At 36.2% G+C, this 26793-nt stretch overlaps 1 protein-coding gene across 1 annotated transcript; it reads left to right on the forward strand.

The window, feature by feature from the left end:
- The first annotated feature begins 593 nt into the window (after positions 1 to 593).
- Positions 594 to 25993, forward strand: LOC142343881 (voltage-gated potassium channel subunit beta-2-like). Its single transcript, XM_075395258.1, has 9 exons — positions 594 to 717; positions 1262 to 1306; positions 1822 to 1865; positions 2979 to 3065; positions 13833 to 14039; positions 16208 to 16322; positions 22351 to 22463; positions 23051 to 23139; positions 25673 to 25993. The coding sequence occupies exons 4-9, from the start codon at positions 3059 to 3061 to the stop codon at positions 25775 to 25777; spliced, it is 636 nt and encodes a 211-aa protein (XP_075251373.1). The 5' UTR covers positions 594 to 717; positions 1262 to 1306; positions 1822 to 1865; positions 2979 to 3058; the 3' UTR covers positions 25778 to 25993.
- The last annotated feature ends 800 nt before the right edge of the window (positions 25994 to 26793 follow it).

The following is a 26793-nucleotide window of genomic DNA, read 5'->3' on the forward strand; positions in this document are numbered from 1 at the left end:
GCTAGGGTTATAACGAATAATAAATAGCATTATGAAAACTTAATCGTATTGCTATGTATTATTCGTGATAACCCTAGCTAGTCCAACCTCATATCAGGTTATTTAAATAAATAAGTGTATCAATTAAGGACCTTTATCGACCGGAGGTGCGTAGTTGGCGATGTTGGTGGGGGGGGGGGGGGTTCAATTGGAGTCATCGCGAATTTGAAATCCCTTAACTAGCTCCTACCTCTGGATAACGGACTCGGTTGGGGTACAAATGTGCGGGGACGCTTTGCCAATGGGTAGGCTGCAGGATCCGGGTAGTAGAAATCCCTCATGACTGGCGAGTTAGGATTTATTGCACTTGGGCGCTGCTGTTCTTGAGACGATGCAAATATAACCAACACGAAAAGGAGGCTAAAAATTATAATTTTAAGCATGATTGTATATTAATTAGTATGATCGAAATTAGTGTATAATTAAGCTATCAACTTGTTTTCATTCAGCCTGACCCGAGAGTCGAAACAGTTCGTTGACATAAAAATTAATAAAATGAAGTTATAATAAATGAACTTTGATGTCCTTGTAAATATAAATAATCTGAAGTTCAATTTATGCAGAAGCCGTTTTGTGGTACGAAACTACCTTTATGACTCACATGATTGCATAACTATTTGCTGATTGCAGTTATACGCTGGTTCATTGGAAAAGAAGAACATAATAATATCACACAAGGTTAGCAATATTTACCCCGCAAATATTGAAACTTGACGAAATTTTTACCTGACTATGAACTCCGGAGACCGCTAATCGGGGATGCTAAAACTACAATGATGCTAAGTGTAGTCACTGAAAAAATCTGGATAGAAGTTTAACAGTTTTTGATAGAAAGCTGCACGTTCGGTCCCGTGTAAAATTGGTTCAACTTGCGAATTCATAAAAGCAAAAATTTAATATCAAATTATATAGGCATAATCAATTTGACAAAATTTTACATGGGTTTGAATCTTCTGTTTTTACTTAAAACCGGCAAATTTGTATACGAATTTTTGCACTAAATCTCTCGGTATCTTCATAAAATATAAGGAAGCTAAACTACTTTCTTTAAACAGTCAATTCACATAAAAACCGAAACAAACAAATTGGGTTGTTAACTGAAAATGCTCGTGAAAAACAGGTTAAAATGCAGTCCGAGGATTTTTTGACTGTGACTGTTCAATTTGACGTTAATAATTTGAACCAAATTCTTGGAAAAAAACATTTGCTGCTTTTATTTTAGAAGAAGTTCATACGTGGTGGCCACAAAGCTGTACTGGGGAGGCAAGTAAGTTGAAGCATTTATGGCAATCAATTTTTTTGTAACAATGAGGATTTTTTGGGTTGTTCTCATTATAACCCCAAACAAAATTGTTGCCCCCTTTAAGATAAATTTACGGATGGGGTTATAAAGGTAAAGAAGCACCAATTTAAGGTTTTGCCACTCTTCAACCATGAAACGTCTCAACTAAAAGCAATTTTTCAACAATTTCTGATGTTATGAAGAGATTATGCACATTTGACACTAAAACTCAGCCGCGAAGGGCATTAGTAAATGCAAATGTTGTTTTAAATTTTTTTCAATCTATTTTTTTTCCAGAAACGAGACATTACGCCGATTAAAAAAATTGTCAACACAATTTAGATAAAATTCTTACCCAATTTGAAGTGAAATCTGATCACTATTCGTTCACTCCAATCTATCCAATTAAAAGGTAACTACTTAAAAAACTCAAAAAATGCAATTCAAACTGTCGATATAACAAAAATTTGGTTGGAAGTTATTTGTACACTTTGTTTTAGGGCAGTAACGGAATGTGGACTTTCTCGAAAGCACATCGTTGAAGGTAGAGTAGTTATCTCGATATTTCTTTTTAGGCTGAAAAATTTCTTCCTTTGTCTTGAATATACTTATAAGTGGTGTCAGGACAAAATAACCCAATGCTAAAAAGCACAAAATTTAAAATTATTGTTTGAATTATCATAGAAAATAGTTAGCATCGTAAATGCCTGTGTTAGATAATCTATAATTTAATGAAGTTAGGTTACAAGACTCTGCGGCCCCGTGGGACTTGATATATGGAATTATCACAAAAGAACCAACTGGTAGTTCATTGAAAAGATCGATTGGGATAAATAGGGCAATTTGGCAAATTGGGTAAATTGTCACGTGACCTTATAAGAATATGGGGGTCTTTCCCATTATAGCCCCCCCATGAAATTATAGCCCCCCATTATGGTATAAATACCATGATTGTGGGGGGGGGGGGCTATAGGTTATCTGACCACTAAGCTGGGGGGGGGGGGGGGTTAATGGGAAAGACCCGAATATGGCAATCAACTGTCAGTATTAATGTCTAATGTACAAGTTCATTTTGGATTATAAGTAATATGTAAGTATGTAGTATTAGAGAAAAACTTTTAGAACCTCCTTTCAAAAATTTTTTCATCAAACATATTTCTATATTTCTTTAAAACTTAATTTGCAAGGAAAGTTTTTTGATATTTCTAAAAACCAAACAAAAAAAAACAGGTAGAAATAACCAAGTTAACGAAAAATACGTTTTGTAAAAAAAATTAATACATTGAGCTTATTATTAGCCACAGGAAGGCAAAAAAGAAAGATTTTTGACATTTAAAGCGAAACTGCATTTCGTACCAATCATAATATTGTGCATATCTGATTTAAATGAGCGAAATTTGCATGTTCAAAGTTGGGACAAAAAATGAAACTTACTTCTAAAGTTGTGGAAGCAAACTTTTGAAAAATATACCCGGGTTGAGCTTTCTCGGAACCTGTATCTCCGAGCCATCTATGATTCCATACATGCCATACTAAAATTATTTATCTGATATTTATCTGATTTTCCTATGGTTGCTAAGATATTTCATATATGAGACGTATCGGATCCAAGAATTGGATTAAATAATGATGAAATTGGGTGTTTTTTCTGTGACAGGTTTAGAAGCTTCTTTGGTGCGATTACAATTGGACTATGTGGACATTGTCTTTGCTAACAAATCAGACCTCAACACTCCAATGGAAGGTTAGAATCTTTTATTTTTTCAAGGAATATGATAGAATTGTAAATCTTTGTTCCGATTAACATTATATTCAATTTCTGTACCTCAAATCAGAAAATAATCAGAAAATTCAATCTGTTCTCATGCTTCATACTTTTAATCAAGTTCATCTGAAATTTCAACAATTACAATCTTCACTTCGCTTCGTTCTTCGGATCCCTTCTGTTTGCCCGCCCCGCTCCCAGTGTTTTTAAGCCCCCCCCCCCCCCCATTACATCTTTTGCGTTGTTATATAGCACTTTAATATACGAAAAATAGCACTTGAGCTTGAGGGGAGTACAAATTAAAGCGCCTTCTAAGTGGGGGAGCAGAATATCCTTAAAAGAACTCAAAATAACCAGTCGTATGCTCAGAAATGTGAATACAATTTTTTACAATGGTTGTTTCAGTCTTTTCATATCGCACTTAATTTGCCAATAAATGTCGTGGATAAAAATATAAATTTGAATGCTTATGAGGGTGAGTTGATTGGGTATAAAATAATTGTTGACCAATTATAGTTTGTTGCAAACTTGTTATAGTTTGTTGAAGCAAATTTGTTGTGCACCAAATAATAGTAACCAAGGTTATTTTTCGGCGAACGCAAAGGAAGCCGAAGTAAAAGTAGGCCGACAGAAAAGCAAACCGAAAGTTATGTAATACTGATGTAATCTATGAGAAATAATACATTGTTAGCCGTTACAATCAATACTGCTCGTAGTATTATACTGCATAATGTATTCCAATGCACCGAAGAAACAAAATTACCTCAATTTTTAGACATCTAGTGGGTACGGGCCTCAGCGGACCGCTGTCCATGGCCATGCCTCTCATCCGCTGTGGGATGTAATCCGGAAATCGCGGGCCGGTTATCGCGGGGAAGCAGCGACGCGCGCGAAGCGCGCCCACCAGCCCGCCAGGGGCAACTTAAAATACCTGTATCCCAAAATTTTTCGGCATACTTGACCTCATTTTCAAAATTCGGCTTGCTTGCCTATCGGCTTGCTTGACCGCCACCTTATTTTTCTATGCATTGTAGCTTGAAACATTGTGGATGGACAGTAACCAAGGAATCTGTGTAACGAAAACTGGGTTGCCATATGTATAATTTAATTGAGGCCCTCCGATAAAAACGGAGATGAAACCTCCTTGGTGACATGATGGTGTTTTTCCTCCAAAAAATTCTAAATCGTTCCTTTTCAGAGACGAGTTGAGCCAATTTTTTCTGTTCAACTCATATGTTTTTGGACAATAAACAATATCAAAAATATAAAAATCCCACGAATCTTCCTTGTTTTTGCGATTTCCCAACATAATGCTCACAAGTCATTTTTTTTGCCGTCATCTGGCAACGGCAACAACGTTTTTTTTCCTCATTAAAATTTATTTTGAAAATACTTGTTCTGGAGCTGTAATCGTGAGAGGCAAAATAGAAAACTGACAACGGTTGCCCCCCCCCCCCCCCCCCCGAGGTTTGTTAGACTCATTTTTTGATTGATAAAGCCAACTAACCACACTAACAACTCTTTTAAAGTAATGGACGCTCAACAAAGACAATTCTCGAAACTTTTTCCCACATCTGTCAAAATGTGTTTCATTTGAATCTCTAAAATTTGGCTACAAGACGTCAACCCCAAATGTAAATTACATTTTTGGGATCGAGTTACAGACTAAAGAAATAAAAGACGGCGATTAACCAAAGATTCTCAACTTTTGTGTGTTTTCTCACTTACCTGTCAAACCACTTGTTAGTCACAATTATTTCAAAGCTCATTGCCCTGGAGAAATAACTTTTTGGCTGGTTGAAATTCTTTTCAGTATTAAACCGAGCACAAAATGAATGTTTCCGTGTAGATATAGAAAGTCTTCCCAATTTTTATTATCTTTCCTCAGCATCAAACTAAATCACTGCTCCATGTGACCTTTGACAACATATTATTAAATTTTAAAGCCCAAAATTTTTTTTGAGAAAATTAATAAACAGAAACTTTTGATGAGAGAATAAGTCCAGAGAGAATAAGTGCAGTGAGAAAGCGAAATTGAATAAAATTTTTCTTGTTTTATTTGCGTGGCCGTAATATCTAACTTGCTTAGCAGTATATATTGTAGTAGAATTTTTAGTGTTTTCCAATTTGCTTTCTAACAACAAATTATATACATAGCATTTATGGGTAACAATGATGCCCACAGCTTGGAGATGTTATCAGAGAATATAATACCCCTAGTTGGATTCGAATGGTTATCTTGCAAGATCTTGCAAGATTCTTGCAAAATCTTGCAAGATCTAGCAAGATAATCATTCGTCTTGCAAGAATCTTGAAAGATAACCATTCGTCTTGCAATATCTTGCAAGATAACCTTTTTTGCGCAAAAAAACCGTCCTACATCTTAGTGACCTAGTCTTAGACTGAAAAATCTTAAAAATTTGCAATATTTAAATGTACATATATTCTGCGCATCGACAAAATTTTAAAAAAAAACATTTTAAAAAAAATATTAAAATAAAGCATCAGAAAAGGTGTTCTTCAAACGGGACAATTTATAGCTTCTAAATCTCACACAATATACTACTGTAAAAATCAATTAAGTATGCTATGCAAATATATGCTATAAATATCTTTGGAAATAACGTTTTGAGTATTTTTCAAAGAGAACGTCCAAAAATGCAAGCGAAGGAAAATTGGTGAAAGGTTATGCATTTCTTCTCATTTTTTGACATTTTAAGCTGCAAAATCAATCAGTTCTGAAAACTTTTAATCCTTTTTTGTTATATTGCTACTCTCTGACGAGTTTTGCAAGTTAGCTTTAAAGGTTTACAAAAACAATGAAACTTAAAATCCGAAGCCGGCCATGTTTTTAAGGATGCTGATAAAGAATCTTAAATTTTTAATTTAAGTAGGATTTTAACTTGGTAATTTATTTTCCGAATTCTTCTTTAAATATATTGCAGAGTTGTTGCGTCTATCGGGCAGAACTTTAGTTGACTCTAAGTACTACTGCCCGAAATGAACGTCAAGTCCTAATCAGTACAGATTCTGTGAAATTGCAAGTCTTGGATCAGTACTGTATCAGCGCTCTGATCATGTCACTTGTTAGACATGGCACGTCTTTTTTAATCAGGTCTTATGACTTGGCAGGTCTAGAGTTAAGTCTCGGCCAATAATTGGCAAGTCTTGTGCATGTCTTAACCAAGACTTGACAATTCTTGGTTCAAGTATTGCGCAGTTTAATTGTTGGTTTCCTTTCGTTTGGTAGTGAAAGATGAAGGTCGCCACTTACAGTGGCCTGCCTCAAAAACTCTCCAAAATGAAATACGAAGCACCCGACAACAGGTTTACTTCCACGTTGTTCAAAGTGTTTTAGTGTTCATTTTTCGGCACTTACTGCTATGTTACTTACCAAAGTTTGGAAAAAACCCTCAATTTTGTTTACGATTGATTGCGTTTTCATTTGCGCTGCAATTTTGGTTAATTTTTTTCTTCACTCAGAGGTAAATTTTTGTTTTTTCCATATTTTTTTGCAAGAATCTTGCAAGATAACCATTCGTCTTGCAAGATCTTGCAAGATAACCATCGTCTTGCAAGGTTTTGCAAGATAACCATTTTTTGCACGATTTCTAGCAAGATCTTGAAAGAGAAACATCTGGTCTCGTCTAGGGACGGCATTTTGGTGCTAAATAATTCAAATACAAAATCTTTATTGCGAAGCTTTTCAGCGGCCCGTTTTGGGTTCATCAAGATACATTTAGATTCTTAAGAGCAAACACTAAATTAGTTATTTGGAAGACAGTTATTCCTCTGATATCTCAGATAGGATTGAAGCAGGAGCCGTTTTTGCAGTAAATAATAATTACCAGAACCTGTTTCAATGCAACGTACATTGAATCATGGTGGACGCAGAGCAACCAAAGGTGTAGTATGCCAAAAATCCTGTTGCACTTTGAATATGCAAAATTTAAAATTTATGAGTAAAGTAGAGCAGTTACCTTATTGGTTGCGCAATAATTTTTATATCGTCAAAAATTTCTCTGTTGGGTTATGCGATTTCGCAAGCGGAATAAAAGCGTTTTTAACTAAGTAGAAAAATTAATCTCTCAAAATGAGAGAATAACAAGAATGATATTTTACAGCAGAATTTAGTGATTTACAGGAAAGATCTGATTATTAGATCAAGATGGTTTTTTGATTTTGAGGATGAAAAAAGGCTCAAAAATAAGCTGCTTATATACCCATTATCAATGCAAGAAAGTCAAGATACAAAACTAATCTTAGCAACATCATTTACATTGGGGGTCGCAAGAGTTACCCAATATGGTTTGCTTCTGCAAATTTCCCTGAAAACAGTCGCAAGGGATACCATAGATGTTATGCATTTATACTTTTCTAAGAATTCGTTTACTTTTCCGGTGGTATCATAATCATTCAATATATACTGGGAAGATTTTACATCAAATAATCTCACTCTAACATTAGTTATCTATATTCACCAATTTGAACCGAATATTGATTCTAAGCACCATTTTTTAACGGCTCATTCATATAAATTCTATGATTAAAATCAATTTGCTTTTGTCTTTATAATCTGGTAAGTTAAACTTTCTTTCTAATTCTCACTAAATTTAAGACTGTAGTTTGATCGATATTCTAACACCCCACTCAGACTTGAGCTGATTGCGTAGAGTCTGTTCCCATCAAATCAGTTCTGAATGTTTCCACCTTCGGTACGGGTAAAGATTTCGTGAAGATGTCGGCTGCCATTTTGTCAGTAGGAACGTAATGATATGAAATAGTCCAATCTTCCGTATTGTCCCGAATAAGGTGAAATTTTGTCTCAATGTGTTTGCTCCTCTTGTGCATGACTGGGTGTTGGCAGAATTTAATACAACTCCGGTTGTCATCTCCAATTGCCATTGGATGTTTCTGTTGGATGTCGAAATCCTCCAGAAGTTGTTTCAGATATAATGCTTCTTGAACTGCTGCTGCCATCCATGCCCTGATATTCTGCTTCTGATGAAGAAAGAGCAACTTTGGCCTGCTTTTCGACACCCCAGCTGAGTACTGCGCCACGTCCGTTGAGCTTGAAGTAGTAGCCCTTCGTTGATTTTCTCTCGTTCACGTCACCAGACCAGTCTGCATCACTTTCCCCCACTAAATTATAACTAGCTTCTTTTGTGTAAGTAAGTTTTAAACATTTTGAACATTGAAGATAATGCAGAAGTCTTTTTCCGCACATCCAGTGTTGATTGGTAGGTGCATTCATGTGTCTGGACAGAATATTGAGTGTGAACACGATGTCTGGCCCCGTTTGTTTGGCCAGATACAGAAGTGATCCAACCAAGCTTCTGTAGATCCTCTGGTCCACTTCTTCGTCTCCGTTCTGTGCTGTCTGAGATTTCAAATTCAAATCAGCTGGAGTTCTTGAGGGTTTGCATTGATCCATTTAAAACCGCTCAAGCATTGTTTCTATGTAGCGTTTTTGGTTGACTGTGACTTTGCCCTCTTCTCAGCTGATTCCTAGACCTAGAAACCAGTGTAATCTCCCTCTGTCTTCCATATGAAATGTTACTTCGAGTGCCTTTTTGACATCGGAGATCACTGCCATGCTTCTTGATGCCACTATTGTGTCGTCAACCCAGACCAAGATGAAAGTGTGACCCTCTGTCTCTGTGCTAGCAAACAAGCAATAGTTATTCCAGCTTCTTGTGAATCCTTGTCTCAGTAGGAAGTTTGTCAGTTCCTTAAACCATTTGTTAGCTGCCTGTTTCAAACCATAAATTGATTCATTCAGTCGGCATACTAACTTCTCCCCATCTGATCCTTGTTTTACAAACTCCTTTGGCTGTTCCAGATACACTTCTTCCCCTATTGGTGAGTGCAGGAAAGCCTTCTTGACATCAAAGTGGTTCATTACATGGCCCTGCTTCGCTGATTGTTGAAGTAGAATCCTGAATGTCTCTGGCTTACAGGTAGGCGCAAAAGTCTCAAAATAGTCCAGTCCTTCCACCTGTTTGAAGCCTTTTGCCACATAGCGTGCTTTGTATTTGTCCACTTGACCACTGGGTCCCAATTTCAATTTGTAGACCCATTTGCCCGGTATGACGTCCCTGTCTGTGGGTGGTCTCACTAGGTTCCAAGTCTCGTTGGCTCTGAGTGCTTTGACCTCGTCTTTCTTTGCCCGGTGCCACTGGTCCCAATGGTCACCTTGCTTGCCTTCGTAGACTGTTTTGGGTTCCACATAGTCACCCTCATTCACAGCAATATGGGTCCTGACTTTTCCAAAAAATTGCGGAACATTCTTTGCTCGTGTCCCTCGTCTGGGCTTTGCCCTGTCCGCTTGCACCAGTGCCTCTTCAAAGAAGTCAACTGTCTGTGAGAAGTCTTCCGTTTCACTGTCTTCCAAAGACTGTGAGTCTCTGAGACTCCCTCTTGTTGCAGTAGATTCTTCATCCAGTGCTGCTTCCTCAACATCTGAGTCATCTCGTCTCAGTGTCGTTTCTTGAGTGTTCACGCTCTCTGCGTCATGCCACTCCCCCTTTATTGCAGTAGATGTGCCCTGCTCCTCTTTGTTGCCATCGTCTGGATGGCTATCATCTGAGTGCCAGATCCCCAGTTGCTGTGACCCCTCATCTGGTAGGTCAGGCGTCTCTGTGTTGTCAGGGATTGAGCCCACTTCAGACTACTTGATGATCACATCTCGAACTGCCACAACCTTGCATGTGTTGGGTACGTACACCAGGTATCCGTTGTCTCCTTCAGTGTTACCTACAAACTTTCCTTACAGTGCCTTGGGTTCAAGTTTGCTGACATCTCTCTACCGCTTCCTCATGACGACTGTGCAACCAAAAACACATAGTTTACTATTTGAAAGCTTAGGTTTTATACTTCGCATCAGCTCTGCTGGCCATTTTTCTTCTCCTTGTCTCACAACCAAGTTCTTGATTCTTGTTGCTTGGAAAATTGCTGCTCCCCACATCATCTTGGGAAGACCCGAGTCAATGAGCAACCATCTTGCCATCTCCAGCAGTGTCCTGTTGCACATCTCAGCTAACCCGTTCTGTTGTGGCGTCTCTGGTATGGTCTTCTCCTGTATAATGCCTGCATCTATACAGTACATCTTGAACTGCTATGAGAGAAACTCCTTCGCATTGTCTTGTGTCAGCTTCTTGGGCGTCCCAACACTGAGAACAAACTTCTTCAGGCTGGCCAATGCATCACTCTACTGGTCTGCAAACACAATGCAGAACCGGAACCCTGACAGTGACTCTACTCTGAAAGGTCCCATCACGTCTGTGAACACCCTCTCCAGCTTCTCTTCTGCTTTGGTCTCTGCCACTCTTGGTACTGGAGTCTTTGTGATCTTGGCCAATGCGCACACATCGCATACATTGTCGAGTTGCCCCACTGTCTCTGGTGCATTCCTGACCACATCCGCTTGATTCAAATGACCCAATCCTCTGTGCCACTTCCTTGCGCTGTCAAGTTTCACGCTGATGGAACTCATCTTGAATTCTAGAACGCTGCAGGGTAAGTAAAACAAATTATTTCTTTGTGTTAGTTTTACCCGAGTTCCCTTCTGGAGTTCCATGCAATTATTTCCTTCCTCGAAAGTGAAGCTATGTCCCCACTCCGTGCATCTTGAGACTGATAAGAGGTTTGAAGAATATTCCGGCACACACAAAACATTTTTGAGTTCGCATTGGAATTCCTCTTTATTTGAGAGTATGCTGATCCTCACACAGCCTCTGCCCTCCGTTGGGAAGTCTCCGGAAGCCTCTCCGTTGAGATTTCTAACCACTGATTGAATGGGTACAAATTCCAGGAACGCATTGATGTTCGTCACTATATGATGTGTACAACCACTGTCCCCCAGCATGCCTTCTGTCTTCCACTGGGTAAGAGTTGCCCAGTGTTCCTCGTCTGGTGAAGCAAATGTTGGACCCATTGCCACTGACTCATGTTTGCCTCCATCTCTTTGTCTCTTGCATGCCCTGTATATGTGACCTTTCTCAACACACTTGCTGCATTATGTTGTCTACTTCCTCCTGCAGTCCAGGGATCCCACACACAAAGCAGTTTCCTTTCTTGGGTCCCTTCTTGAAGTCACGCTTCACTGCCAGTGCCACTGAACCACTTTGTCCCTTGTGCCTCCGTGCTGTGCTCTCATGGAAGTTCTGCAGCCTTTTCCTCAACTCTGTGAAGTTAGTTGCCGGGTTAAAGCTTTCCTGTATAACAAAAATTTCATACCTCATTGGCAGACCATTGAGGACCAAGGCGTTGAAGAGGGTCTCTGAGACTGCTTCCCCTGCTTCCCCTGCTTTAGCCTTGTGAGCAACTCCTGTCCTCTGATGAAGAAACTATCCAAATCTTCAGCATCCTCGAGATGCATTCGAGCAAGCTGTGCCACCAAAGTCACCATTGTCCTCGTCTCCACACTCTGAAATCTCTTGCAAAAGCTTCGAAGCCTTTGCTCCATCTCCGATGCCGTCATCTCCCACAGAGTCATGTTTCATCAGCATGAGTGTTGTTGCATCTAGAGTCAGTGCCAGGTGGCACCACATATTGTTCCGTTTCTCCTTGATGTCTGCAACTTCCTTCTCATATGCATCTTTCAGCTCCTTGTGGTTTTTCTTTTCATCATTTCTCGCCCCATTGGCTAGTGGTGCAGGCTCATTGGGTCGCTCCTCTGTCCCAAGTAGTGCTTGTAGATTTTGCACCAGATGGGAAGGTCCTGTTTGATTTGTTCCAGATTGGAAAGTCCTGTGCCTTTCCTGTGTTGGTCAGCAGCTTCACTGTCTGTTGATTTATCGTAGTTGGAGCTGGCAAAAAACAGTTGTGAAAAGAAAAGGTACTAAGCAGAAAAAAATTATGACTGTCAACAACAATTTAATTTTGTTTTAGAAATTAGTTTTGCGACTTAGAAAATTGCTGTGCCCATAAGCTGTTGGGTTATGGGTTTTCGCAAGCGGAATAAAAGCGTTTTTAACTAAGTAGAAAGTTAATTTCTCATAATTTAGAGATTTACAGGAGAGATCTGATTATTGGATCAAGATGGTGATTTGATTTTGGGGATGAAAAAGGCTCCAAAATCATCTGTATATATACCCATTATCAGTGCGAGAAAGTCAAGATACACAACTAATCTTACCATCATGAATTACAGTGGAGGTCGCAAGAGTTACCCAATATGGTTTGCTTCTGCAAATTTCTCTGAAATCAGTCGCAAGGGATACCATAGATGGTATGCATTTATACTTTTCTAAGAATTCGTTTACTTTTCCGGTGGTATCATAATCATTCAATACATGCCTGGAAGATTTTACATCAAATAATCTCACTCTAATATTAGTTATCTAGATGCACCAATTTGAACCGAATATTGATTCTAAGCACCATTTCTTGACGATTGAATTATATAAATTCTCTGATTAAAATCAATTTGCTTTTGTCTTTCTAATCTGGTAAGTTAAACTTTCTTTCTAATTCTCACTAAGTTTATGACTATAGTTTGATCGATATTCTAACATTCTCCAAATTGTTCAATTCCAGAGCGCTGTTGCGATATTTTTTATGTTTATCTCATAAGTTTTCGAAAAAAAACATTGCAACAAAAGTCCGAATCTGCCAAGTGTTCTTTTTTTTAATTTCTGGCCAATTTGCTTATAAATCAGTTGTTAAAGTTATCTAGTGACGGGGCCAAATTTTTACCTACAATGAAAATTAAATTGAAAACACTATTTCTTTAACCTCAATTTTCTTTGTGACAAACATGAAAAAGTTTATGCCTCCAGAAGTTTGTAAGACTAATTTTTCAATATTATTTTTTAGAGAGAGCCAATCATCCATTCTAGCTACTCTTTTAGTTTGTCTGATGGCCAACAAAAAAAAAAATTTAAAAATTTTCCCAAACGTTTGATGGGTGTTGCAAATTCTAGTTTTGCGCAATCAAACCAACAAACTCTGGGTTCCATTTTTTTGGAACTGCCGGGGGACCAATTTCTATTTCTGGTTAAAAATTAAATATTCCCTTACAGCAACAAAATTGCGTTTCGCCGAATTCGTATAGAAAATTTCTCCCCAATCTTCAATATCTTTCTCAATTCTGACAAAGTCTCCGCTCTATGATGTAACATCTTGGCAAAGTAATGATCAGATAGAAAAACTTATGACCTTTAAAATGTTGTCAGATTTTGTTCGTCAAAAAAACTGAAAAATTGATTGCAAAGAAAAATTTCCAAAGGGAATATTTCCAGAGAGAACAAAAATGAAAGAGAAAATTTCCTATTTTATCTGCTTTACGATAATGTCTAATGTGCTTTATTCACTTTACAAGAGTTGATTTTAAATGTTTCCGAGTTAGGAAATTGAGAAAGAACTAGAATTTTTGAAATATGTCGAATAGTTGTTAGTGATTTCTAATTTGTTTTCTAACTACAATATGAATGGGCTTTTTTATGGGTTACAAAGCTGCTGCTCATAGCTTTGCAATGGTATCAAATCAAAGTATTTGTTGTCCAGTGGTATTTCAAAAACATAAATTTTACTATAGTGTACAAGTCTTTTGTTAAGATGTCCAGAACACATTACAAAATCTAAATAAAAGAAAATTTTCGCGACGAAACGTTTGTTCGTGGTAAAATTTTTGTATTTTGGAACACTGCAGCCGTATAATTGCTCTGGAAATTAAATATTTTGATAATATTGCCAAACTATCAGTATCTCAGTATCTGTAATTATTCATTCTGTTAATATCAGAGATAGTGCGTGCATTCACCTGGCTCATCAACAGTGGCAAGTGTCTCTACTGGGGTACATGTAGATGGTCTGCCTCTGAGATCATGGAGGCATTCTGTGTCGCCAGACAGTTCAACCTCATCCCCCCAATTGCAGACCAGTCAGAGTACCACATGTTCAACAGGGCTAAGATTGAAACCCAAATGCCGGAGCTTTACCACAAAATAGGTAACTAATTTTGTCCATAAAATTTCCTCAGCTGAACAAAATTCACAAACAAAAGTATTCTTTGCATTATACTCTTTCCTTCCATGTTTTTTCCTTCAATGTTGCAAATCAAAGTTAGAGGTTTGTGTTTATTTCATCGCCTTTCTTGCAAAAATTCAACGCGAAATTCACCGCATTTCTTACAAAAATTCACCGCATCGACTTTTGTGGCAAATGAATGTAAGAAATGCGGTGAATGTGGTGAAAAAAAAATAATTCACCGCATTTCTTACAAATTTTCACCGCATTTGTTTTCCAACTTCTAATTAAATTCACAAGAAATATCATAGAAGTAAATTACAGTTGGCGCAGTCGAATAAGAAGGTGCTGACATACAGTAGTAAGAGTTTCGAACCCGTGTATGGAAGTGTCTTTTTTGTAAGAATACCGAGATTGCGGTGAAAATAAATATTTCCGGTGAATTAAATATTTTCACAGCGTTCTCGGTATTCACAGCAAAAAGATGTAAGAAATACGTGGTGAAATTGTTTTTTTTACCGCATTTCACCGCATTTCTTACGAAAATTCACCGCCAAACCTCGACCTGGGAGATGCCTATTCGCATAAATTTTTCCCGTTATTTTAATTTTTGTGGGTCCAACAATCAGCTCAGGGTCAATTTCGGTGCATACTTAACAAAAAAGGCGCTGATTGCGCTGAATTTTGTTAATGTGCGTTTCATGGCATAGAAATCTGAATTGCGCTGACTGTGTTGAACTATCAAAAAACTTACTGCATCGGCTCCTTTGATAAAGAAATTTTAGCTAAGTTTTGAGCTAAAATTTGCAAAATATCAGAAGATCAATTCAGAGAGTTTTTCAAATTTTTTTCACCCTGTGTTTTACAGTCAACAAATCAACAAGTAGCTCCATTTCAACTTTAAGATCAATCTTTTCTTTAAAAAAAACTCAAAAGACTATTTTTGTTTACCCAGTAGAATGTGACCATCTTTAACTAAGTTCTTACTTCTTTCTGTTAAAACTTTATTTAATACGTTTAATTCCACCTCTCATCACTCTATAAAAACAATCATAATTATGATCGAAAAAAATTCAGTATGTTTACACTGGTTTATGAAAACTTCTAATGTTCTTCTGTTTTTTGTTGTCTAGGGTGACACTTCGATATCTGATGTAGTTGCTTTGTTTTCCAAATAAATTTAGTACAATCTGAGCTTGGACATTATGTTTAAAATTGCTTCGCGTTTTTTCCTTAATTTCGCTGATCTTGGTAAATACAAAAAACATTTGTGCGCTAAATTTGGCATATCATAGCTACCAATGAAAAACAAGTCGACCGTTTTCTCTCACAAGGTTTCTTCAATTTTGTCCGTACCTATCTTCGCCCTTGTTGCCGTCATTGTTGCCCACTGTTACTAACCGCGATAGTTAACAACTTGTCAACTAGACTGAAATAGGAGAACGGATTTCAGAAATGTCCCCCCCCCCATTCTAATTGCGGATTAAGGAGACAATCACCAGTAATAATTAAATAGCTGAGTTGGACCTCAATTAGTTACTAAATGATTTCAAGGCTTATGGGGTGAGCCTATAAGCCAAATAATTTCGAACTTTGTTTCATGCCAGTGCTCAAAATCTTGAACTTGGGTTACGTTTATTCGTGAATGCGCATGACGGATATCACCCCTTTTAGCATTACTTATCTGCAAGGTTAACGTCACCATTTTTTCAGTTGTGAATAAAAATGACTCTAAGTGATAATTGGTAAAGTGGTATTGTCACTGTTGGCCAGAAAACCACAAATAAACAGAAAAACAGCAAGTTAGACTTTCGAAACGTTATGATATATTTTTCATGAAATTTTGTCTTATTTCTGAGCACGGAATCACCTCACTTTTTGGAACGATTTTCAAGTTTTGCAAAAAAAATATGTGAATGCTGAACAACACAGAGGCATACCTAAAATGTCCCAGATCAGTTTAAATTCCGATTATATCAGCCTAATCTGTTTCTTCTGTTAGTACAAGTAAATTTAACACATTTTGTGGATTTGACTGACGTCCGCTTTTGCATCAGATTCTAGCGAGTTTCTAGCCGGCTTATTTCGAGGAATTAAAAAATTTGCTGCTGCTTAAAAGTAGATATTTTTGTTTTTCTACTGTTTTTCAGGTGTCGGAGCAATGGCGTGGTCACCTCTATCGGGAGGTTTGTTGACAAACAAGTACAAAGGGGGAACTATACCCACTGGATCACGTGCAACTCTGAAAGGATTTTCTCACATCAAGTCTAAACTTGTTCACACAACAGGCAAACAAGAATAATTACAACACAGTTTGATTCTTGAGGTCTGTTGAGGTCTGTTTTAAATGAAAGTTGTTCGGTAAAACATATTATCAAAAAGCCCATTTGAGTACATAGTTCCTCCCCCCACCCCACCCACTAGACTGGGATCGGAACAATAACAAACCTGGATGATTGCCGACAGCTGTGATTAGCTAAGGATGTGTTACTATCTACCAACAAAGCGGCTCGTTAATGTGCGTTCCGACCCGAGCTCATCTACATTTTTGACTTAAATGTCAACCAAATGAAGAAATAACAAAAATAGATGTTTGAGTTTAAAACAATCGTTACACAATCTATCTACTAATTGAATTATGTAATGCCACGCCTTATTACAGCGTCAATGAGATCTGAGCTCAAAAAATTAGCAAAAACAAAAACTTCACGGCAAAAACTGAATATCTAAATTTAAAAGCACATAGTAACAACGTCAAAATACATCAGATAAAACTTTAACTATAAAAATTTAATTTCTCCTAACTATACATGGATGAAAAGTTTTCCTAGTGAGACTATGTTACAAGTCAACAAAGAGAACGATCAATGAGGCGAAATTTAAAAATAAATCAACATTTTTTAAACCAAGAAATTTCAAAAGTCTTAGAAATCACTATCTTTTAACTAAATAATCCTTGATAACTTGATAAAAAGTTACTACAAAACCAAAAGGTTTTGTCTTCGGGAAGTTTAAGCCTTAGAAACGAACTAAAGAAAAACATTTTAAATTAGAAGCGATTTGCGAAAACCTAAACTATTGCTACCATTAAAATCATTAGCTATTATCTGAATATTATGTATTTTCAATTCAATTCCTATTTCTAATAATTCAGCTGCAGGAATTATACTGGCAGATTAAATAAGTTTATTTTGGGCCACATTTGTAAACCATTGGGATCTGTTACTACACGATTGTTCTGAAAGAAGCGCAAAAAAAGACCGCTCAAAACCGTTTATAAAAACGCATATTGTCCAAAGAACAAAGCATCGTTAAGAAATAGTATCAGTAGATATGTTATTTTTTGGAATACATAAAAATTGGATGTGACCTCTCATTGATGAAAATAAGTCACAATTTGACGAAAAGAACAACAAAAACTGAAAAGTTTGGAAAATGTTTGAAAATGTACATCATAATATTTAAGAATAAAAGCTATAAACTGACTGACTGATTATCATCATTAACATAATCCTCAATTACAAGCCTTAGAGACTTTTCAGCTAATTTACGGCTATCTGATGAACAAAAACAGGCAAAAACTGCAATTACAAGAAAAAAATTGAGCGAGGAAAGTGTCGAAGGCATTAAAAAATGAACGCTTCGCTAAAAACTTTTCTATGTTCAATTAACTGTTTAACCGCAATGCGATTCTTATTTTTATCAATATAGTACCAAAAAATCAAATATGAACAAATACAATAGAACCACGAAATTTTTGAGAAAACTTGTAGTATCAACGCCATTAATTTCGTTAGCTTTCAACGGAATCCACTAAAAACGCCAAATTATGCTTCCATGGGACAAAAAATTTGTTGGCCATTCAAATTTGGTCAATATGACTTTACACCAAGTTATTGATGATGAAAACAACAACAGAGACAGGCAACAAACAAAAACTCAGTAGAAAAACGCCACAAGAAAGTGTCGCAGCAATTTAAATCATAATTTCTTCTCTGAAAACTTTAAATATGATCCGTTGAACGTCTTCCCTAAACCAAGGAAAACTATCGGTATTAGGATAATGTGATAAGATTTCAAAAGGACAAAAAAATAGCAAAAAGTACCCGAAAATTAAAAAAAAACATATATGAAAACTAGTGGCATTGAAGTTTTAAAACTAATAAGTAGAAGATAAAACCGCCAGCCAGATTATTTTTGACTGCATTAGAAGTAAAAAGGGATCCCAAAAATTACTAAGACTGACTGACAGTTCAAGAAAAAAAGTTTAGGATTGGTTAATGTTCCAAAAAATTTCGAAAACTATTTTTAAATCTTAACAGCCATTAACCTCAAAATCTTTTATCGGAGGTCATTAACTGCGCTCAGAAATAACACCATGGCTGGAGAAAGATGTTTGTCATGCATATATAACCATTATGAGATCACAATAAGTCTTAAGACAATGAAAAACAACAACAAAATGCGAAAATCAAAATTCAAGAGAAAAAACTGAGAAGAAACTTTCGAAGCCATTTAAACCATTAGTTTTTCTGTGAAAACTTTATCTGTGATCCACTGAATCTCTTTTCCAAGCCAATGGGATTAAAAAAATGTTTCGATAATGTGTATAATATTTGGATAATGTGATAAGAGATCAAAAGTAACCAATGATACGAAAATAGCATTTTTTTTAAATTTTGAAATCTTGGGTTATTGAAGTCATATAATCAATAGTTAGAAGATAAAACCTCCAACGAAAAATATATTAGTTTCAATAGAAAGCAAGTGAGCTCTGTCAATGATGAGACTGACTAACAGTTCACGAAATTTTTAAGATTGGTTAATCTTCAAAAAAAATTTTGAAAAATTATTTTTGTTTTCTTAACAGCTAATAAATTCAAAACAATTTCAACGGAAGTCAATAAATACGCCAAAATATGATTTAATAGGGGTATGAGAATGTTTGTCATGCATAGGTCATCAATAAAACATCAGAACAAGTACTATGACTATGAAAACAACAACAAAATCAGGCAAAAACCAAAAATTCAGTAGAGAAGTGCGAGAGGAAAAGGTCGAAGCCAATTGAAACCATAAGTTTTTCTCTAAAATATTTTTCTTTGATCCATTCAACGTCTTAGTGATGCCAAAAGGAGCTGTCAATTTTAGGACAATGTGATAAGATTTCAAAAGTAAGCAATAATACGAAAATGTCCAAAAAAAAATTTTTAACTTTTCGAAATCTTGTGTCATTGAAGTCATTTTACTAAAAGTTAGAAGATAAAACAGCCAACTAGATCAAATTTGATTGAAGTAGGACGGAAGAGATTGCTGTAATCACAGAGACTGACTTACAGTTCACGATATTAGGTTTAAGATTGGTTAATGTTCGAAAAATTTTCAAAAAAAATATTTTTAAAGTCTTAACAGCCCTTAGCTGTCCACTCAATGCATTAGATATGCTCACTTAAATCTCATTACGGAACATATTGCACTGTTACTCAATGAGTCTATGCCATAAGACTCCAAGAAATAAGTAAAACCTCAAGAAGAAGTTCAAAATTTCATTTAAAATTACGAAAACTCAGAGTCGAATTTAAAAAAAACATGAGCAAATCCTTAAAAACAATTTTTTGTTCATTGGACTTCTTTTGACTGTAAGGAGATTTGTCACTAATGGAACCTCGATATGAAAAGTGACTTGTCTCCAGGTGACTTAAAAAAGCGAAAAAAATGTAGAAAAGTTTTATTAAAAAAGAGCTCTCAAATAGATTTGGATTTTTTTTGATATTGAAGCTCCCTATGAGACCAGACCTAGTCTTTTTTATCGCCTTTAGTCTATCAAGAACACGAAATTGGCTCATTTTTTGGCAAGAAATTTAAGCTTGAAATATTATTTTTATAGAAAATATCTTAATTTGAAGAAAAATCACACCAAAAGTGATTAAATATCCCGTGTTCACACAAAACATCAATCCTCGATAACTCCTCGGAAAAAAAACGAAAATAAAAAAAACTTTTTAAGTTTGAATTTTACGCTGCACCAGCTTTTTAGTGATACCACTCACAATTCTCTGCGATGAATATATCGATCGGCCAAAATTGACTGAACAAAAAAAAACCCATTTGAGTATATAGTTCCTCCCCCAGACAAGTGGGGTCCGAATTTTATGAGGGTTTGAGGGAAGCATATGAGGGGAACAGAGAATAAGCGAATTGTTTTTTATTTGACAGATCGTGGCGTAGTATAAAAAATAAAAAATAAAACGCTCTCTGTTCAAAACCGCCCTTAGATAACTCCATTGTGCTCCGTTCTTCTATACTAGAGCAATGTAAAAACTGCATTGGTCATTAGCTTTGAATTTAACTTTTAACGAACAAATTAAGGAATAAAAGTCAAAACTTTTTGCGATTATTTTTAGTGGTTCAAATTGATAATTATCTATGAAAGTTGATAGTTCAAATATCGGGTCATAATCGACAATTTTGGAATGCAGAAAACGAAACGTTTTTTTTGTTTTCGTTGCATTTTTCTGATTTTTCTTTTATTAGCCTGCCATTATAGATCTTTCAATCCTGCATTGTAGAATTTCAAGAGACCGCCGGCGAATTTGGCGAATTCATAACTTTGATGCATGTTCTAATAACTAAGGGCATATTAATCGTGGAAAGGTGGAAAAGTAAAAATTTTCTATCTTCATTTTTCGAACAAAAAATAGCAACTTGGAAAAGTCTCCTCAAGGATAGACTCATTTTGTCAAGATTTTTCCAGTGATATTTTCTACATCTCTCTGTAAAAGATAGCAACTGACCAAAACTGGTCACACAAAAATGGCCAGACTTGCGTAATGTTCCTATCCACGAAATAAATAAGAGGGTGTTGTTTAAATTAAAATAATATTTTATGTAGATTGTTGACTGTTACCTGTTCATAGCTAAATTGAATTTGGCCAATTTTACTTTCAGTGACATCAGATATTAACGACTATAGATTTTCCTTCTGGTTTTTACCGAGCTTGCTTCAGGCATTGGCGGCCATATTAGTATACACTTTCCAGGCGCGCCGGTCATGCATCATTAGGACCAAATCATTAGCGTTTCTTTTGAAATGCGAAATATACGTCTCTATCTCTTTGCCTTCCCCGTGACTTTCGTTCGGAGATTTTGCCCGTTAGCGACAAACTTTCTGGCTGATTTTTCCTTATGATGTGTCCCGAGAATTTTAGCTCTCGGTTCTGTATGCTCTTTAGAAGGAATAGAGTGATATTGGTGGTTTGCTTAGCACATGTTGTTTGGTCTTGCTTTGGGTCCATTCGGCCTTGCATTCGGCAAAAAGACCAAATTTCAAACGCAATGAACTTTTTTAAAGCTAATTTTTCTATATGGTCTTTGTTTCGGAGTTGTAGGTCAAAATTGACCAAAACATAGACGACAAGATCATTTTTCCTCACAAAAAGGAGATATTCTTATTGCAAAGCAGGGTTCTCATGTCGTTGAATGTTTTCACAGCAGAAATATTCTTTTTTTTTATTTCAACTTTGTCTCTTGTATCTCAGTTCAAGGTGGGTGAGGGGGGGGGGGGGGGGGGGGGGGGTGCCCAGGAGTTTGTGAACCTGTTCCGGTTCCACGCCGTTAACTGAGATTTTCAATAAAGGTATGATCTCCTTGTTCTTTTTGGTGACAATCAAAGTTTTAGTCTTCAAACCATTTTTACTTTTTAGCTTTTTTCAACTTTTAGCATGCAACTCCATGCTGCGTTTTTCAGTTTCTTGAGCTTCGCGAAGGCCAGTAAAACCGTATCATCGGCAAGTCTGATGTTCGTGATTTTCTCCCCATCGAGTGATTTTGTGTATGCATATGGTTTGTTGAAAAATGGTATAACACAGGCCATTGCCACCTTAGCCTCGGTAGCTCATCAATCGGATGAATTACCTACCCCAAGGGACACCGCGGGGAGGTTAGGTCGAATTTTGCCCCCCCCCCGATAGACTGACTGTAGATTAATGAACATTATTAAACTGTAGTGATTAATTTCCACCTAATTTTTTTTCTGATTTCTAAGGCTGACTTAATAATTGATATTGAAAACCAATCAGCTGCTATCGTGAAAAATACCTATCAAGATTTGGACTGCTGCTTTTGAATTGATAAAACGCAATAGTGCTAACTTCCTAGTTCAAATTCGCTGCTTCAAAACCAGAAGGATATTTGTTTTCAGTTTAATCTGCAGATTTTCATGAAAGTAATTTCTATTATCTGAAAGTGAACCAATTCTCAAAATATAACAAAAAAACTTGATTGGCTGGAAAAGATATCTGTGTTGTGATTGGGCGTTAGTGGATGATGGAATCCAACAGCAGAAGCTGGACGAGTTGGATCTGATCGCAGGCAGAGTGGGGTGTACCCTTGCCCAGTTAGCTATAGGTTAGCATTCTTACCTCAACCGCTCTTTCAAGTAATATTGTTTTTTGACTAACTTCAAGTTCAGCCACTAACTTCAAGTATTATTGTTATGGTTTGAAATTTGTAAAGGTATTGTGACGGCGGTTATTCTGAGACGATTTCAGCAGCATCAAGTCAAATTATGCGATAAGGCTTGGCTTGGGAGGGGGAGGGGGGGGGGGGGGGGGTGTTATGGGCTTGGGAGGGGGTTATGTCTTTATGTTTCAATTCTATTTGTTTGGCTGCATGGATTTTGCTTCGACTATGGTTAAAAATTTCAATCCAGCAACATTATTTCCGGTTTGCGTCCGCTTACAACTCAATTGCTGGTAAACAAAATCAAGAATAGCTCAAATTAATCTAAAGCATTAATACTTTGTCCTAATATCTTTGGTGTAATTTTTGATAAAATAGATATTGATTTGTATGTTTCTCAGAACAATTTCACAGCCCCAGAAGAGACGGATTCTCACAATAACATATAGAAGAATGCTATGGTTACCTTTACAGATAAATTGTGTTTTTAGTTTTGAGTAAAAAAAAATTTGCTAAATGTTTGATTTTTTCAGCATGGTGTCTGAAGAACGAAGGTGTTAGTTGTGTTCTGTTGGGTGCCTCTTCAGTTGAACAGATCAAAGAAAACATCGCCAGTCTGAAGGTTAATGATATTTTTTTAACAAACCCCCTGAGTAGTATCAGTTGTTTCAAATTCTTCAAGAATTTTGGTTTATTCAGACACAAATTTGAAAATGAAGGACTTTAAAAATACATGGATTTAATTTTACAACATGAGGTTTGTAAGATATGGTGATAAAAGTAAGTTGCATTACATAAAACGTATCTTAGCGGTACTATGTAATTAGTGAATTTTGCTAGCGTTCATTGATTAGTCCTTACAAAACTAAAACCATATCGTGCTGAGTATATATGCTCAGCATAACCGCTGTTTTCCGCAAACTTGTATTAAGATCAGGAACCAATTTACGCAGTAATACTGTCGCTAAAATTAGCATCCAGGATTTAAAAAATTAAGCTTCGATTTATTCACATTTTGTCTGCAATGTTCACTTTGCCACTGATTTCAGCATATGTGGTTTACAAGACGTAATGTGCAGAAATTACCAGGTTGCGTAGAGATAAGGCAAATTAAGGTGTTTAATTTAAAGCCGGGAGATATAAAATCAGACAGTTGTCTAACAATATTTGACGCATTCTCTAAAAAAAAAACTATACATTTTAAATTGCATAGCAATTTTTTTGTCAGATTCTGAAAAAAAAATAAATAAATTAAGTTGCCAGAATTATTCTTTTTTAAAAAATATTTTTTGCAATGCTTATGAAACATGGTATTGACTTAGAGAATGAAAATGAGAAGAAGCACCTTTTTTTCTCGCCAGTGAGCTCTTCACGTCAACAACCAGAGTATGCAAAAAACGCACAGCAAGACCAGCAAATGAGTGCTGAAACAAATTGGCGCGGGACATAATTGAAATCTTATCACGGTGCAGGAGATATTACGAATATGTTCTATGAATTTTCAATTGACAAAGAACTCTCTATTCTCTTTTAAATAGCTAACGCTTGGTATCTCTAGTCGTTTTCAAATATACTTATACCACATGTGTACCTTTGACTTCGGCAACAGATATTCATAAAGTCGTTATAATAGAAGTTTAACTTAAGTGTTTTCCAGATCCGCTTATTTTTCAGAGTTAGGTAAGTCTTCGGCGCATAAATAAGTAGTCCGTAAAGTTGTAACAAGAGCTCTCTACGGGTCTGCCCCAACAGGTTAAATGTGACAGGCTAAACAAATCACGGTCACAGAAATGCTGATAATTAAACATCCGAAGTTTTTAAACTCTATTGGATTATTAAAATATTCAGTTTTTAATTGAAATGTCCTGGGTGTTTGAAAATAAAAAAAAACTGACTTTCTGAGTAGTGTTTTTTGCGAGTTTAATTTATAACTATTGAGTAGAAGATCAGAAAATTATCTAATAATTTTTCACCCCTTATCTAAACAAACTAAACATTGTAAACTTTTTAGCAGTTACTGTGTCAGAATCGGAAAAAAATAGTGCAAATAATTAAAATTGGAATAAGGAATTTCATAAAAATTATCTTTAGCAAATGCATTGAAACAAGAAATTGACTTTCAAGAATGAAAACAATTCTAAAACAATTTACGGTCAGTTTCAATCACGCAATGACACCGCCATTATGGAGTTTAGTCCGAACTAAGGTATTCATCGTATCATAAGAACCTCACAATCTTTTCTTATTTTTTCGGTGCTCCTCTTGCGAAGACGGAAATCTTAACGAATTGCCCAAAAGGCATTGTACTGTTTGTTTTGCTGACGAACTGGTTTATAATGCTTTTATGTGGTCTGAGGGAATTTGGCAACCATATCCCTCACTATTAAGAATTCAACTCTGCCCAAATCGCTTGTATATTGCTGACGCAATACATTCCAAGTGGCAAAAAAATGTCTAAATACTTTGGAAATTTTCAAGCGCAGAGGAGTCTGGCAATCATCCAACTCCCCTCGAAAAACATTCTAATCTTTCGTTAGCCCATTTGATCCTATAATATCTAAGTAAATTTTAGACCACCTACAGTTCAGTTACAATCAGTACTGATTCAGAACATTTTCGGAGAAAATTTAAGTTTAAGTGGATTTCAGAAGCAACTGTGAGTTGATTTCTGAGTTTTTCTGAATCAGAGCAAAATTCAGAGAATATATTCTGTATTCTTCTGAATTGGAAGATAAGTCAGAATGAATCACTGAATTAGCTCTGAATCAGACAAATTCAGTGCAAAATGTGACCTGAAATAGACTCTGAATCAGTACTGAATTGGGCTGAGAGTTAGGTACGGGCATTAATACAAAACTTTGGAATAAAAGTACTTGCTGTTGCCGCCGCCACCAGCCAAGTCGGGTTTTTTCCGTTCACAGATTTTGTACATAGCTTTATTAACCCAACGAACCCAACTCTTCCAATGGCACGATTGGAAACGAGCCAGATAGGATCAACAACGTCCTGGTAGCGTCGATTTTGTCCGATTTCTGAATTGTTTTTTTCGACTCTGCGAACTATTTGTTTTATTAATTTTATTTTAGCTTTTGAAAGTATCATAAGTTCTAGGATTATTTCCAAACTCCTAATTAGTTTGACATGCTTTTTTTCAGGTTGTACCGCTGTTGACCTCTAAACTTCTGAAGGACATTGAGGTCATTTTGTGCACTCGACCGGCCGAGTCAAGGGTATTCGAACAAGCCCTGTTCATAGTGTGACAGGAGTCGAGGAAGGAAACACAACTCTGTTTAATAAGTGATTAATTCCTGCTCAGAATAAAACAACGAAACTTGATTCAAGGTCTTCCGTTTTTTATCACTAATTTTTGTTGTAACAATTATACGCACAAAGTGTTAGATTTTACAATATGGTGTATTTTGTATAAATTTCAAACAGTTTAGTTTAACTTAAAAATAATTGATTATCTACCTCTAGTCATTGATGAGCTCAGACGGTCCTTGCTAATTGGCAGGTTTGAAGATATCGGAATTTATAAATACCATAGTACCAAAAAGCTACGTACAGCATGATTTCGGATTTCAAAGCATGATTCGTGCTTCACAAGCATGATTTTTGCTAAGGCGTGAAAAAAGATGTGAAATTTAGAAGTTTTAAGAGAAATTTCATTCTCCTTTTCTCCGCTTAAACAAAAAAGATGGTTAAACCGCTTTGTTCTTTCACCGTTTGCCAAGTTGTTACGCTACGAGATATCCGATTTTCAAGGTCTAAAATAAAAAAGCAACTCAACTTGAAATTCCAGTGCACAAACTCAACAAGATCCAGTGCACAATATGCATACAAACGCTAATTGAAAAATAAGTTTCGAGGCCCAAAAAGCGAGTGGAAGACCCACAAAATTGTCATTAAAAAATCAGAAAAAAAGTTGGTTACCGATGTTTTCAAAGATCATAAAAACCACACTGGAGCGCATTAGAGTGGCTCACAAGGCTTTCTCTTGCTACGATACAGTTTCCAGAGGTACAGTTAGACGAATTCTCAAAAAATATGACTTTTTTTTAAAAGAAATGCTTCAAAAAAGGCAGTTTGAAGAAGAAAAGCAAGTGTTTTCGTTCAAAATGGTGTGTCAATATGCTCAAGAAGCATTTCTTTTCCTCTAAGAATTTTGTTAATGATGAAACAAGGGTGCGCATCTCCAGCGACTGAATTGTTAGAGTTTTTCTAAGAAATGGAACCAGATTTGAAAAAAGAACAAAAAAATTTTGAGCTCAGACAA

Source organism: Convolutriloba macropyga, chromosome 8 (assembly GCF_964194025.1).
Source record: "Convolutriloba macropyga chromosome 8, txConMacr16.3, whole genome shotgun sequence".
NCBI classification, from domain to species: domain Eukaryota; kingdom Metazoa; phylum Xenacoelomorpha; order Acoela; family Convolutidae; genus Convolutriloba; species Convolutriloba macropyga.